Consider the following 12,349-nt stretch of genomic DNA (forward strand, 5'->3'; position numbering starts at 1 on the left):
CGATACAGCCACCAATTAGACAAAACAAAATAACCTGGAAGCACTCTATCACTGGCCGCTGTCGCCAAATGACGTTCACTGAGCAAACTCAATCCCAACTTAGGTGTTGTGTACTCAAAGCTTGACCAGAGTTGGTGCTTTATTGTCTAGCAAGAGTCAGCGTGGGCCAATGAATTCAAACACAACACGCATGATAAGCTCGAGGTGCTATCATAGACCCGTCCGGGCCATATACTTTCCGCCACTCTTATCCACGGCATACACTTAGAGTGCCCTTCACTGGTACTGGTGGACTTGGCTGAACAATACAACGCACCCCAAAATGGACCAAATTGGAAGGTATTCCCGGCATCAAATGTCAAAATCAAGGTAACTGTCTGAGAAATCTGGCCTCATCGGATCCACGAACTTTGCTCTGCAATGAAGATGTCATTCGTGCCGTCATTAATCGGACCCCAACAACTCGAGTCACTCACCGAGGAAAGCAAAGAGACAATAGTTACGAGTGAATGAGAGATCACAAACGTCATAATGAAAACCCAGACTCGACCTTGTCAAGGAGTTTTGTGAGTAACTGGAGCTCGGATCCATATGGTGGACTGGCGAATGGGAGTGGAAGTAAGGTCAAAGAAGTATCCTGCATCAATTTCCAATTCACTGGACGGATTCTATCTGCAGTTATATATATGCCATACAGACGGCACTGGAGATGGAGGTTTGCACTGGTATCATATCCTGTACCTAACCCAGCACCTGCTCGGCCATGGACACTGGGTGGTAACGATGTTAGCCGCGGAGCCGGAACGGAGCCGATATCACATAATAATGACTTACCACTGCTTCCAGTGTTGTCAGGCTCGACATGCGCCTCCTTGACCTTGCCGTCCTCAACCTTGAGAGCATAGCGCTTGCCTCGCATACCACCGAAAATGGCGTACGCATCAAAGCCGAGATCCAGAGCCTTGGTGAACTCTCCAGTAGGGTCACCGAGGAAACGGATCTGTGGAATGAGTTAACTCAAAAAACACATGCCCGTGGCAATATTCATTTACTCACTCCGGTCTGCTTGGCGGGATCCAGCTGCTCGCTCCAGGCCTTCATACTGCGGGATGAAGTCAGCATCGGGCGCGCAACGAGGCCGAAAAGATAATTTGAGCCAGGAAACTCACACGAAGGGGTCGTTGACAGACACAACAAAGACCTGACCGGCTTCCTTGAGCTTGGGGTGGTTCATGTACGAGGGCACATGTTTGCTGGAGCAGGTGCCGGAGAAGGCGGCGGGGACACCGACGATATAACCGTTGCCCGACTTGAACTCCTCGGCGAGGTTGACCTTGTTACCGGGCGAGTCCTCGACCAGGACGTCGAGGTCGGGGATCTCCTGTCCGACACGGACCATAGCTCGAGGGGTCGAGTGGAAGCTGCGTGCGACAGTGGCGGGCCTGGCGAGGGCGGCGCGGCGGAAAGAAGCTCGGAAGGCCATTTTGCGAGGGTCAATTGAAGCTGCTCTGGGGATACGCGAGGTTCCTGGAGGGTGTCGGGTTGCCAATCGTGTCTGGGGGTTGTTTGCGGGGAGGTTGTCGTTGAGAAGCTTGGGGAGCTTGGGACAGCCAGGGCAAGTCCAATGACATCACGGGTTTGGGTTCACGATCCACCACGCTAAGAGATACGTACTCCAACCTCACCCTTCAAGGTTCTTGTCTCACTGCTGGCTCTTGCATGTTTTTGTTGAGAGTAGGTAAGTAGTTTAGAAGATTAAGCTGATTTATAACCTGTACTTATTTTCACTATCGGGAGCATGCTCTGCCTAGCGTTGACTTGGTTGTCACGATATACTTGTTCTCTTTGCATCGGGAAGTGAGTTGCGAGTGAACTGGGGAAGCACCTTCTTGAACCCGTTGTTAGAGGCACTCTCGAAGTAATAAGACGATTATAGTCTGTATAGAATGAAATTCAATCTACTCAATGAATGAAGCGAGTCTTTCTGATCTTTTGATAGACAGTTTCTCATCGAATGGGACTGCCGTGTGTTGGCACCTGCCGATACAATGCCCACCAGGCAGAACAATCTAGAGCTATATCCGTTTGCCTGTTGTGAAAGCAAACGCCCAAATTCACCTAATTCGGCTCATTCACACGCTTGTCAATAACCCTCAATAGCCCTCAATAGAGATAATGCGCTGGCGTATGCTCCTGCCCCCGACAACTCTCTGCCTTCACACAAACAACTCACCTAACGAGCAACACTTCCCTTCCACCTTCTCTGCCTTTCGCCCACAACTTCATCCTCCAAGCCGAGAATACTTCGCGACATAAACTGTGCCTACGCTACCGCTACGGCGCAAGAAACGAGTTCATGTCACTCCCTCATTGCCGAGGCACCAACTCCCCATCCTAATCACCAAGCAGCCACTCCGATCCTCTCCCCGAAGCACTCGTTCAGTATCGACTATGGCTGCTGATAAGGTGGACTATGTGGCCTGGGGACGCTTACGGGGTTTCTTCGCAACGGAACCGCCTTGGCTCGAGCATATCTACGTTGTGCGTATCGTCGACTTCACTGTTGGTGTTCCCGCAGACGAAGGAGGCACATGTGACGATGGAATTAGCCCTCGACCGGATGAAGAAATCAGAAGCGCCATCTTCATCCAGACCTCCGAGGATTCTTCACTCGCAGGTATCCTCTACGAGACCCATCGCTGGCCAGGCTCCAGCAAATTCAGGCTCAGCGTCACTCGATACGCCAACCTGGGGCGCCACACTCACCTGGCCACCGATGCACCCGTCGGCTTCATCTGGAAGAAGGACGCCGAACAGCACCTTCCCGACATTATCAGTTCGATCCCAACTCCTGATCCATCCGCCATCTACGCCCCTGGGAGCGTCCCCGATGGCTCAGACCTCCCACCTCAAGACTCGATTGAATAGGTGACACGCGTGATTGAGGCGCTGGGAACCCGGGGCATGCTCATAGACAGGAAGCCCAAGGACTGGTACATTGACGAATCGGGCGTGTTTCACGAGCGTGGCCGCGCGGAAGCGGGTGTTGGAGAGACCATCCACGTCGGGACATCTACGTTGGTTGCGCCGCGGACTGGGCAGAAGTGAGGGTTGTCTGGGGACTTGAGGGAATGAGATCTGCACATGTGTACACATCATGCGATGGAGGCAATACCTAGAGAGATGCGCTGAACATGATACTCGTCAAGAGTCTTTTCCCACCTGGCATGACAACTCCCCGTGCAACTGACCTGATCATCTCGGCAAGAAGCATGGAACGCAGCATAATGATCTAGAGGTGACGAAACACGTTCTATTAGTAGCAGGTATGCTAAGCATCTAAATACAGAAGCAAAGCGTATATCGCACCATGTGCTATAGTTTCACATGCTAGTTTCAGCGACGCTGAGATCAGCTATAGAAACAAGGTAGTCAAGCTATTGGCCGAGCAACCCCTGGCCTGTCGCAAGGGGTTGACGGTGAACATGGGAGACTGAGTAGCATCGATACGTCAACCTCTGAGGCTCAGCCCCGACTTGACACGGAGGAGTTGATCATTCAAGCAGGTTTAGAACCTGGCACCGGAATCAACCGAGGGCAAGGGTGGCAGGCTACATCTACCGGGTGCACCACACTGCGTCGGATGAGCCGGCCGTGATGGACCGGGTGCGTTCAACGGTCTTCGTTTCAGAAACCTGTACTTGTAGATGTTGACTTAAACGGCTCGTCCGGAACCCCAGATGTTGGGGTTGGCAGGGGCAGAACCTGGAAGTAATGGGGAAACCTAATGTTGGGCGGGCTAAGAACATCAGGAACAAGACAAGACAATCACGCTCGCCTCAGTTCAGTCGACTGGATGTGCAAGGCGCCTCCCTGCAGTCGGATATCGCGTGTTGCACAGTCGCCGGTCGAGAACTGACATGTATCCCGACAAGGTTGCGCCGCAGACTCGGACGCAATTCTCCCATAGGTCAGACAATATCGAGTCACGCACGCGCAACGCAACGCAACGCATGCACGGCAGTTGGACGGTTTTGTTAGACGTCAACCAAAGAAAGAGGGAGAGAGCGCAAGCGCAAAAAGCCGCCGGCACGTGGGAAGTGGACTCGACTCACATACGCAGGCGGGATTAGCATCCCGGGCTCGAATGCGGGTGAAGCCAGAAGTGACAAGCGCTGAGGTGGGTTGGAAATGACGACTCACGCGGAACATTCTCGTCGACGACGGAGGCTAATATGCCGACGAGGAAATACTACCTAGTTGCGTATGTCAAGAGATAAGGATAAGGGACCTAGGCTTGCTTCTCCTTGATGCACAAGGAGGTTCTCATGGACGCCATCTCGTTGTGCATCTGGGCGTTGGGACTAGGACTGCTAGTTCAACACCCGCTTTGACATCTGCTTTCTTTTTCCATCGGGCTCTAGATCCGACAGGCTGAGCAGCGAGCTGAATCCATGCGAGGCGTCTTGTCTTGTCGTGTACTGCACTGCAACTTGACAACAAGTTGCTGTCGAGTCTCCTCATCCTCCCGTTGGCGGTGGAGACGGGGTTGTAGGCTCTCCTAATTAAACGAGAGTGGACGTGATATATCAGGCCGGTGACGTCCATTGTCTGTAATGGTTGTGTGGCACGAAGCCGTCTCTGAGCCATGACTTGTTGATTGGCACAATCCGACGCCCAGTTATCCAAGCAACCCAAGCCATCTCGAGGCCAGTCAAGAGTTGGCGTCGTCTAGGTCCTGGATTGGACTAGCCACCTCAAAAGTGCAGCGTAACCACGCCGGGTCTAGGCAAAACGATCACGATCAGTTGAAGAAAGACGTTGATCTCTGGATGGAGAGTGGCCGAGTGGCACATGGCCTTTTGACAAGCCTGGTCGTGCGCCGAGGTGGTGATGGACACTAGCCTGTGATGTATGGATGGATGCGAAAGTGGCTTGACCCGTCTCCCTGGTGGACGAACTGGGCTTTGGCAGGACCTGGGCAACGCGACGAGGCTTGAGACGAGAATGTGGGGGTTTGTGTTGCATCTTGGTATGGATGGATGATGGGATATGCTCTTCTAGCGGAGACTTTACGTGTGAATGTCACCAACGACCGCTCGCTGGGCATAGGGTCTTTGAGCCTTGAAACGGGCATCTGAAATTGTTGATGCTTATCTTCAACAACGACCCCGAGTTGATCTTCAGGGCTCGGTTGCATCGCTCCTTGATGGTGTCGGTTTTGCCCACTTGGCCGATCGACAAGGCCCTCTTCGCAACTGGAATCGCCGCCCGCACGACAGGGAGCCTGGGAACCCGGGCACATACATGGCAAGGGGAGGCCGCATGGCAGGCCGGGGGGGACGATGGCCTGCCAAGAGGGCACAGCACGGAACAGGGGGACATGGGATCCTAGAGGGAAAGACACAGAGAGTGATGATGGATGATGCGAGACATGCAGCAAGGGGATTGCACCTAGGTAATGTACCAAGGTTAATAAGGTGCTGTTGGCGCCTGGAATGGGTTGACTGACAGCCCGGACATGGAAACAAGGTGTCTCTCTACCTAGTCAAATTGCGGCGCAGAAGACGGGAGCTTGGACTGTCCATGGAACAGGGCAGGCCCACGGAAGGAAGATCACTTTGTGACCTGGAAGAAATTTTCTCGATAATGGCCTGAAGTAATGCACCGTACCGTAATAATGGAAGTGGATGCTGGGGAGTTTTTGATGGATGGAGCTGATCTGATTTTCAAGACCGTGAGCTCGCTACCCGCATTATGACCTCACTCGGTCACAGCGGTCAGACGGGCCTATAGCACAAGAGATTGGCCATGACGGGAGCAATCTCTGCGGTGAAATTGCAAGAGGACGAGGCAGAGAGAATTGCGCATGCGCGGCGGTTGACGACGACGATACTCGTCCTCAATCGCAGTCAGATCTCGCCGTCACCACCAGCAACAAACCATCCGTCACGAAATACCCCCTCCTCCGGACAGGACAGGCACCCTTTCACGCGTCTGGGCCGGCTCCAGCCCCTCCATCATCCCACGCACCCGGGCATCCACAGCGACCCGTAACGTGCATAAGCACGGAAGCAGGCACTTTAATACTGGAGCCATGTGCCCTGTGCCTGTGCCTGGGCGAGAAAAAAACTGGCGACGGTCCAATCTGCCCCTGGCTTCGGTGGACAAGGATCTCGGCTTCCCCCCCCCTCTTTCTCCCCCCCTCCCTCTCCGTTGCCCCTCAAGTGTCCGTTTCTCCCAGGCACAAAAGACAAAAGAGCTGTTTTGGGTCTGCAGCCCGTCCACCAGTGAGGTCCTGCGGCGACCCTCCAGTTGCTGTCGATGGGCCCCTCCCCCTGCGTCGTCCCAGACATCCTCTGTTATGTGCCTGGAACAATAGTGAAAAGCCGTTGCCATGCCTGGCAGACTATTTCTTATTCGTTTCTGTCAGTCCCCTCAGCTCGGGCATCAAGAAGGCCGCAGCTTTCGAGGCCCAGACGTGAATGTGTGTGAAAGAGAGACGAACGGGCCATGAAGACGACCGTGTTCCGCGTCCGGGAAGAGAACCTCCGTTCAAAGTTTTCTCCCCCTTGTCCTTGGTCTTGAGAAACTCGGAACGGAAGTCTCAACAGAGATCATCGTCGTGATCGACCCCCAAGGCTCTGGCGGTCAGAGGACGATCAATTCCGCTTGTTCATCCTTCAACCACTCTTCATTCTGTCAGAGGCTGTTTTGTACTACCCGAGCCGGACACATTGAGACCAAAGAGTGGAAGAACTCCCTCCCCGCCGTTGACGCCTCCGTTCCACCCGGGAGGGAGATTGAGAGGCGATTTCCAGCCGCGGGGCGAATAAACGAGAGACCATTCTTTTGATTTTTATAAACAGAAAAGGTCTCGGATCGGGAACCGGAAGCGAGGAATTGTTTCGAAAGATGTCAAAGGCATTGACTGATGGTCGTAGTCGATGCAATGCTATGCTATGGATGTTGCTTCAAACGTTAGGTTGGGCTAGGTGATGGGCCGTCTAGGGGACTCTCCGCCCTGTGGGTTCCCGCTGCGAGAGCCCGCCCGTTCTAACGTGCGGTGCCTCTGGACAGACTCCACCTTCCTCAGGTCCATGGACGGGCAGGTACAGTAGGTTTCGCCTCTGCCCCTGATCCCAGCCGGGGGCACCTAGGACAGTCTTGGCCGTCTTTGTCCTTGTCCCTTATTCAACCCCGGCATCCCTGTTGCCGTGAGCGACTCTTGGCTGATGTCTGTTGTTGTAACCCGAGTGACTGCGGAGCGAGAATGGGCGCTGGCGTTGTCCATGCCCGTCTCTGGCCGTCTAGTGATTGTCGTAGCGGATGGTTATGGTTACAGGGCAGTTGGAGCTAGCTGCAACGCTCAAAGGGTCTCAAATGCTTTCCCAAACCTAAGTACCTGGAGCTACCTCGAAGCTGAATGGAAGCCTCCAGTCTATTGGATCGACCGCCTCTGCAGCCTAAACATCTGGCCTGGCCACGCTCTTGCATTCCCACCACCACCACCACCTCGGGGACATCATCAGGTACCGATTCTGTACCTTTTTTGCTCTCCTCAGTGTCCGTCCGTCACCCCAACCTGCAACCTGAGAGCATCCATCACATCCATTCCCATCCGTATCGATTCATCCCTCCCTCCCTCTTAGTGTTGCCCCTGACTCCTGCTTTCTTTGCTCTCTTCTTGTTGTCACCCTTGGCCTTGCTCTGCTTCATGCTCGTGCTTCTTCTTCTGCTTCTTCCAAGCGTCGATCGTTTCCTTCTGTCACCCTCCATCGTCCTTTAGACCACCGTCTGTCGTACGTCCTTGGTCACCCTTCTCGTTTCGCTCTCTCTCGATTCCATCCATCCTTCCTTGCTCCCCACACACACAAACCCGCATGACCCTGCAGCTTTGGACGCCCGCTCTCCACCGACCGTCCCACGCGCCGTCTCTCCCTCCTGAAATCCGCGTCTCAGCCGTGCATAAATCTGCCCGATAATACTCCTCAGCCCAGCCTAGGTACCTTGCAGTCCGTGACCTGAGCCGCCGCGCGCCAAGTACCTGCCTTGCTCAGGTACCTCTCGCGCCTCGCCTGTACAATTCCATCACGGCCCCCCCTTACCCTTTTCTACCACCACCACCAGCACCACCACTACCACTACTGCTACCACCAGCACCAACACCACCTCCACCGCTGCCACCTCCACTTTCGTTATCACCATCTGCCCGCCGTCGCTTGTCGTCCTTTTTGCGCTTCCATCCTCCTCGATCGCCTCCTGCGCTCCTTGTGAGAACTCGGGTCCTCGACGTCCGCTGAGCGACACGCAGAGCCGCTCGATTGAGTCGCTGTCGCCTGTTGCTATCGCCCCTACTTGGTCCTTTGCTCTGGCCCTGTCTGCCTGCTTCGCCCTCGTCTCGTGTCGACCGCATCCTAGTTGCGCCTGATCCATCATCATTAGCTTGAAATCGACGCCTGCCACTTTGCTCGAGTACTGTATACACGAAAATCGCTCGACTATTGCTTCTCTCGCATTTGCAACTATTTTCGCTTCATCGCACCCAAGTCCGTTCAGACACGACACCATCTACTTCGCATCGCTCGACAACACCCTTTTACCGTTCTCCGCGTTTCTCATTTCGGCTCGCCGCAACCGAGACATCGACCTCGACCGTCGCCTTTCCAACTGCCTTGGCCGTTGAGACGCCTGAGCTCAACATCGCTGCCGCCATCAGGCGCTGTATGAGGTCAAGAGGCCCGTGAGCCTGATCGCTCTCCCCAGCCGTTGCTCGCCATCAACAACACCATGTCCGTCATGTTGCAGACCCCTTCCCGAGCCTCTACTGCCTCCTCGTCGTCGTTCCAACCTATATCACGCCAGAACACCATGTCTTCCTACGACGGTTCGCGCTCTGCGCGCCAATCCAAGCGCTACTCCATGTCGGCCCTGTACATGTCCATCTCGGCCAACGAAGGAGACCTTCAGATTGAGGATGACCTCGCTAAAGGTGAGCATTATATGCATTGAATAATCTCGAGATTAAGAGTAAATGATTAACCACCTTCTCTGCAGCGCAAAAAGCACTTCGTGATCTCAAGTCCAAGATCTCATCTCAGTCCAAGAAGAACTTCGTTCTTGAGAAGGATGTGCGATATCTTGATTCCCGAATTGCGCTACTTATCCAGAACCGTATGGCTTTGGAAGAGGTATGGCTAGAATGGTCTCGATGAAGTGAGTTGATTCTAACGCTATCTGTAGCAAAATGAAGTCGCGAGCCATCTCGAGGATGCTCTCGAGATGCAGCAAGGTGTCTTTCCCAACGACGACAAGACACAAAAATACGGCAACCTCTTGTTTCTTCTGCAATCCGAGCCCAGGCACATTGCCCACCTGTGTAGGCTGGTCTCTATGGCGGAGATCGACTCTCTGCTGCAGACGGTCATGTTTACCATCTACGGAAACCAGTACGAAAGCCGCGAAGAGCATCTCCTTCTCACTATGTTCCAGGTACGTCTTGTCAGCCACATGAATCTTTCAAAGCTCACCTGTTTTCTAGTCTGTCTTGACATACCAATTCGACAACACACCCGACTACTCCTCCCTCCTCCGCGCCAATACCCCCGTTTCCCGAATGATGACCACATATACTCGAAGAGGACCCGGTCAGAGTTTCCTCAAGTCCGTGCTTGCTGATAGAATCAATGGCTTGATCGAGCTGAGAGACCTGGACCTGGAAATTAACCCGCTCAAGGTGTATGAGCGCATGATTGAGCAGATCGAGGAGGATACCGGCCAACTCCCCCCTCATCTTCCCAAGGGAATTACGGGCGAGCAAGCTGCAGAGAACCCTCAGGTCCAGGCTATCATCGAGCCCCGTCTGACGATGCTGACCGAGATTGCTAATGGCTTCTTGACCACCATCATTGAGGGGCTTGAGGAGGCGCCATATGGCATTCGATGGATCTGCAAGCAGATCAGGAGTTTGACCAAGCGCAAATACCCAGATGCTAACGACCAGGTTATTTGCACTCTGATCGGCGGATTCTTCTTCCTGCGCTTCATCAACCCAGCCATCGTCACGCCGAAATCGTACATGCTCATCGATGGAACCCCGGCCGAGCGACCGCGACGAACCCTGACCTACATCGCCAAGATGCTCCAGAACCTCGCAAACAAGCCATCCTACGCCAAGGAGCCGTACATGGCCAAGCTTCAGCCGTTTATCCATCAGAACAAGGACAGGATCAACAAGTTCATGCTCGATCTTTGCGAAGTCCAGGACTTTTACGAGAGTCTCGAGATGGATAATTACGTTGCGCTGTCTAAGAAGGACCTCGAGCTCGAGATTACTCTCAACGAAGTGTACGCCATGCACGGATTGATCGACAAGCACCACACCGAACTGTGCAAAGACGAAAGCTCGCATCTCGCCATCATCATGTCCGAGCTGGGAACATCACCAGCCCAAGTGCCGCGCAAGGAGAACAGGGTCATCAACCTCCCTCTGTTCAGCAGATGGGAGACGGCCATCGATGACCTGACAGCAGCCCTGGATATCACGCAGGAGGAAGTGTATTTTATGGAAGCCAAGTCCATCTTTGTGCAGGTTATGCGATCGATTCCTTCCACGAGCAGCGTGGCCCGTCGTCCGCTACGACTCGAGCGCATCGCAGACGCGGCCGCAACGAGCCGCAATGATGCTGTGATGGTTCGAAAGGGTATTCGGGCTATGGAGCTGTTGTCTCAGCTTCAAGAACTGCGCGTCATCGACAAGAGCGATCAGTTTGGACTCCTTCGAGATGAGGTTGAGCAGGAGCTTCAACACCTGGGCTCTCTCAAGGAGGGTGTGCTTACCGAGACGGCGAAGCTGCAGGAGGTGTACAAGACAATCCGAGACCACAACGTCTACCTGAACGGACAGCTCGAGACCTACAAGAGCTACCTGCATAATGTGCGATCGCAGAGTGAGGGCACAAAGAGAAAGCAACAGAAGCAGCAGGTCCTTGGTCCTTACAAGTTCACTCATCAACAACTCGAGAAGGAGGGTGTCATTCAGAAGAGCAATGTTCCCGACAACAGACGGGCCAACATCTACTTCAACTTTACAAGTCCCTTGCCGGGAACCTTTGTTATTTCCTTGCATTACAAGGGTAAGTTTCTTGGTAATTCGGAGCTGAGCAACGTGCTAATCCAAGTATAGGCCGCAACAGGGGTTTGCTCGAACTGGACCTCAAGCTGGATGACCTGCTTGAGATGCAAAAGGACAACCAGGACGACCTGGACCTTGAATACGTCCAGTTCAACGTGCCAAAGGTGCTGGCTCTGCTCAACAAGCGCTTCGCTCGAAAGAAGGGCTGGTAGACGATCTATGACAACACACACACGACTCTCAGCCGAACATCCATCTCGACGCATATTGATCCATGTACTACGACCACATCAAACGGAGGGGCTTGGCGTTATGGACACTGATACCACGGAATATTCTGTTCTCTTTACCTACTACTACTACTACTACTACCTTTGGTCAGTACGCTGACTGGCTGGGAGGATTGTTACCATTGTTTCTTTTGTGCTGTTTTCATTTGTCAGTTTTTCTTCTCGACATGAGCGTCTGTTTCATGTGCTCTTTGTGATTGATTGATGGGTGCGCTGGGGGTTTGCTTCTTTTATATACCGAACGCTTGCTTGCTTCCTTGCTTGTTTCTTGGACGGCGGTATTCTGCTTCGGCTGGTCCGCAGTGGGAGTTTGTATGCGGCGCCTTGATTACCTATGTATGCATGCTGGTAGTTTGTCCACGGGGCGAACTGTTCCGTTGGGACACGAGGAGTGATGGCTCAGACGGACGGATAGTTGGGACCTAGTCTGGAGTCATGCTCGTAATGAAGGAAGGATTTCAATGTCTGCGATACTGTACATGTCCCAGCTGTGCTAGCTTTGTTAATCTATGTATGTGTATATGTCAATATGATGCTAGTTATGCCAAGTTCCACAATGACTGTTGTGAAGTGAAGTGAGGTGAAGTGACCGGGCCGAGTGAGACATGGACTGCCAAACTCGTCGCGATGGAGGCTTGTGAATGGTACCAATGTTTGTTTCACCTGCTTGCCACGTCCACGTCCCCGGGTAGCGGCCGTGCCAATGAGAACGTGTACCGACTACCTGCCATGCCGGGCTAGATGAGTTGGCAGGCCGGGTCAGAGATGAGCTCTGCTTACGGGCTCTTCTGGAACGTGATTCGCTGGAGGTTGAGGTAGGCCTCAAGAATCAATCACGCCCCGGATGTAAGACGGCAGAGCCGCCTGGAGTTTAATTGCTGGCAGATTGGCGAGGGTCAAGTCTGAAAGGAGAGTGAAGGAGCTG

The 12,349-nt window shown here is 53.6% G+C and overlaps 3 protein-coding genes across 3 annotated transcripts; 2 read left to right on the forward strand and 1 right to left on the reverse strand.

Moving 5' to 3' along the window:
* Nucleotides 1-741: 741 nt before the first annotated feature.
* LRP88_08526 (Redoxin) lies at nt 742-1,483 on the reverse strand (the record flags this gene model as incomplete). The annotated part of the gene is made up of 4 exons (XM_083245030.1): nt 742-770; nt 835-1,000; nt 1,057-1,102; nt 1,170-1,483. The coding sequence occupies 4 exons, from the start codon at nt 1,481-1,483 to the stop codon at nt 742-744; spliced, it is 555 nt and encodes a 184-aa protein (XP_083099524.1).
* A 968-nt stretch (nt 1,484-2,451) lies between these two features.
* On the forward strand, nt 2,452-2,928 carry LRP88_08527 (uncharacterized protein; the record flags this gene model as incomplete). The annotated part of the gene is made up of 1 exon (XM_083245031.1): nt 2,452-2,928. The coding sequence occupies one exon, from the start codon at nt 2,452-2,454 to the stop codon at nt 2,926-2,928; it is 477 nt and encodes a 158-aa protein (XP_083099525.1).
* Nucleotides 2,929-8,871: 5,943 nt separating this feature from the next.
* LRP88_08528 (uncharacterized protein) lies at nt 8,872-11,346 on the forward strand (the record flags this gene model as incomplete). Its single annotated transcript, XM_083245032.1, has 5 exons — nt 8,872-8,992; nt 9,058-9,191; nt 9,244-9,492; nt 9,542-11,135; nt 11,186-11,346. 5 exons carry the CDS (start codon nt 8,872-8,874, stop codon nt 11,344-11,346), a joined length of 2,259 nt encoding a protein of 752 aa, XP_083099526.1.
* Between the last annotated feature and the right edge of the window lie 1,003 nt (nt 11,347-12,349).

Source organism: Fusarium phalaenopsidis, assembly GCF_050370095.1.
Source record: "Fusarium phalaenopsidis strain FUZ10S chromosome Unknown contig_32302, whole genome shotgun sequence".
Classification (NCBI taxonomy): Eukaryota; Fungi; Ascomycota; class Sordariomycetes; order Hypocreales; family Nectriaceae; genus Fusarium; species Fusarium phalaenopsidis.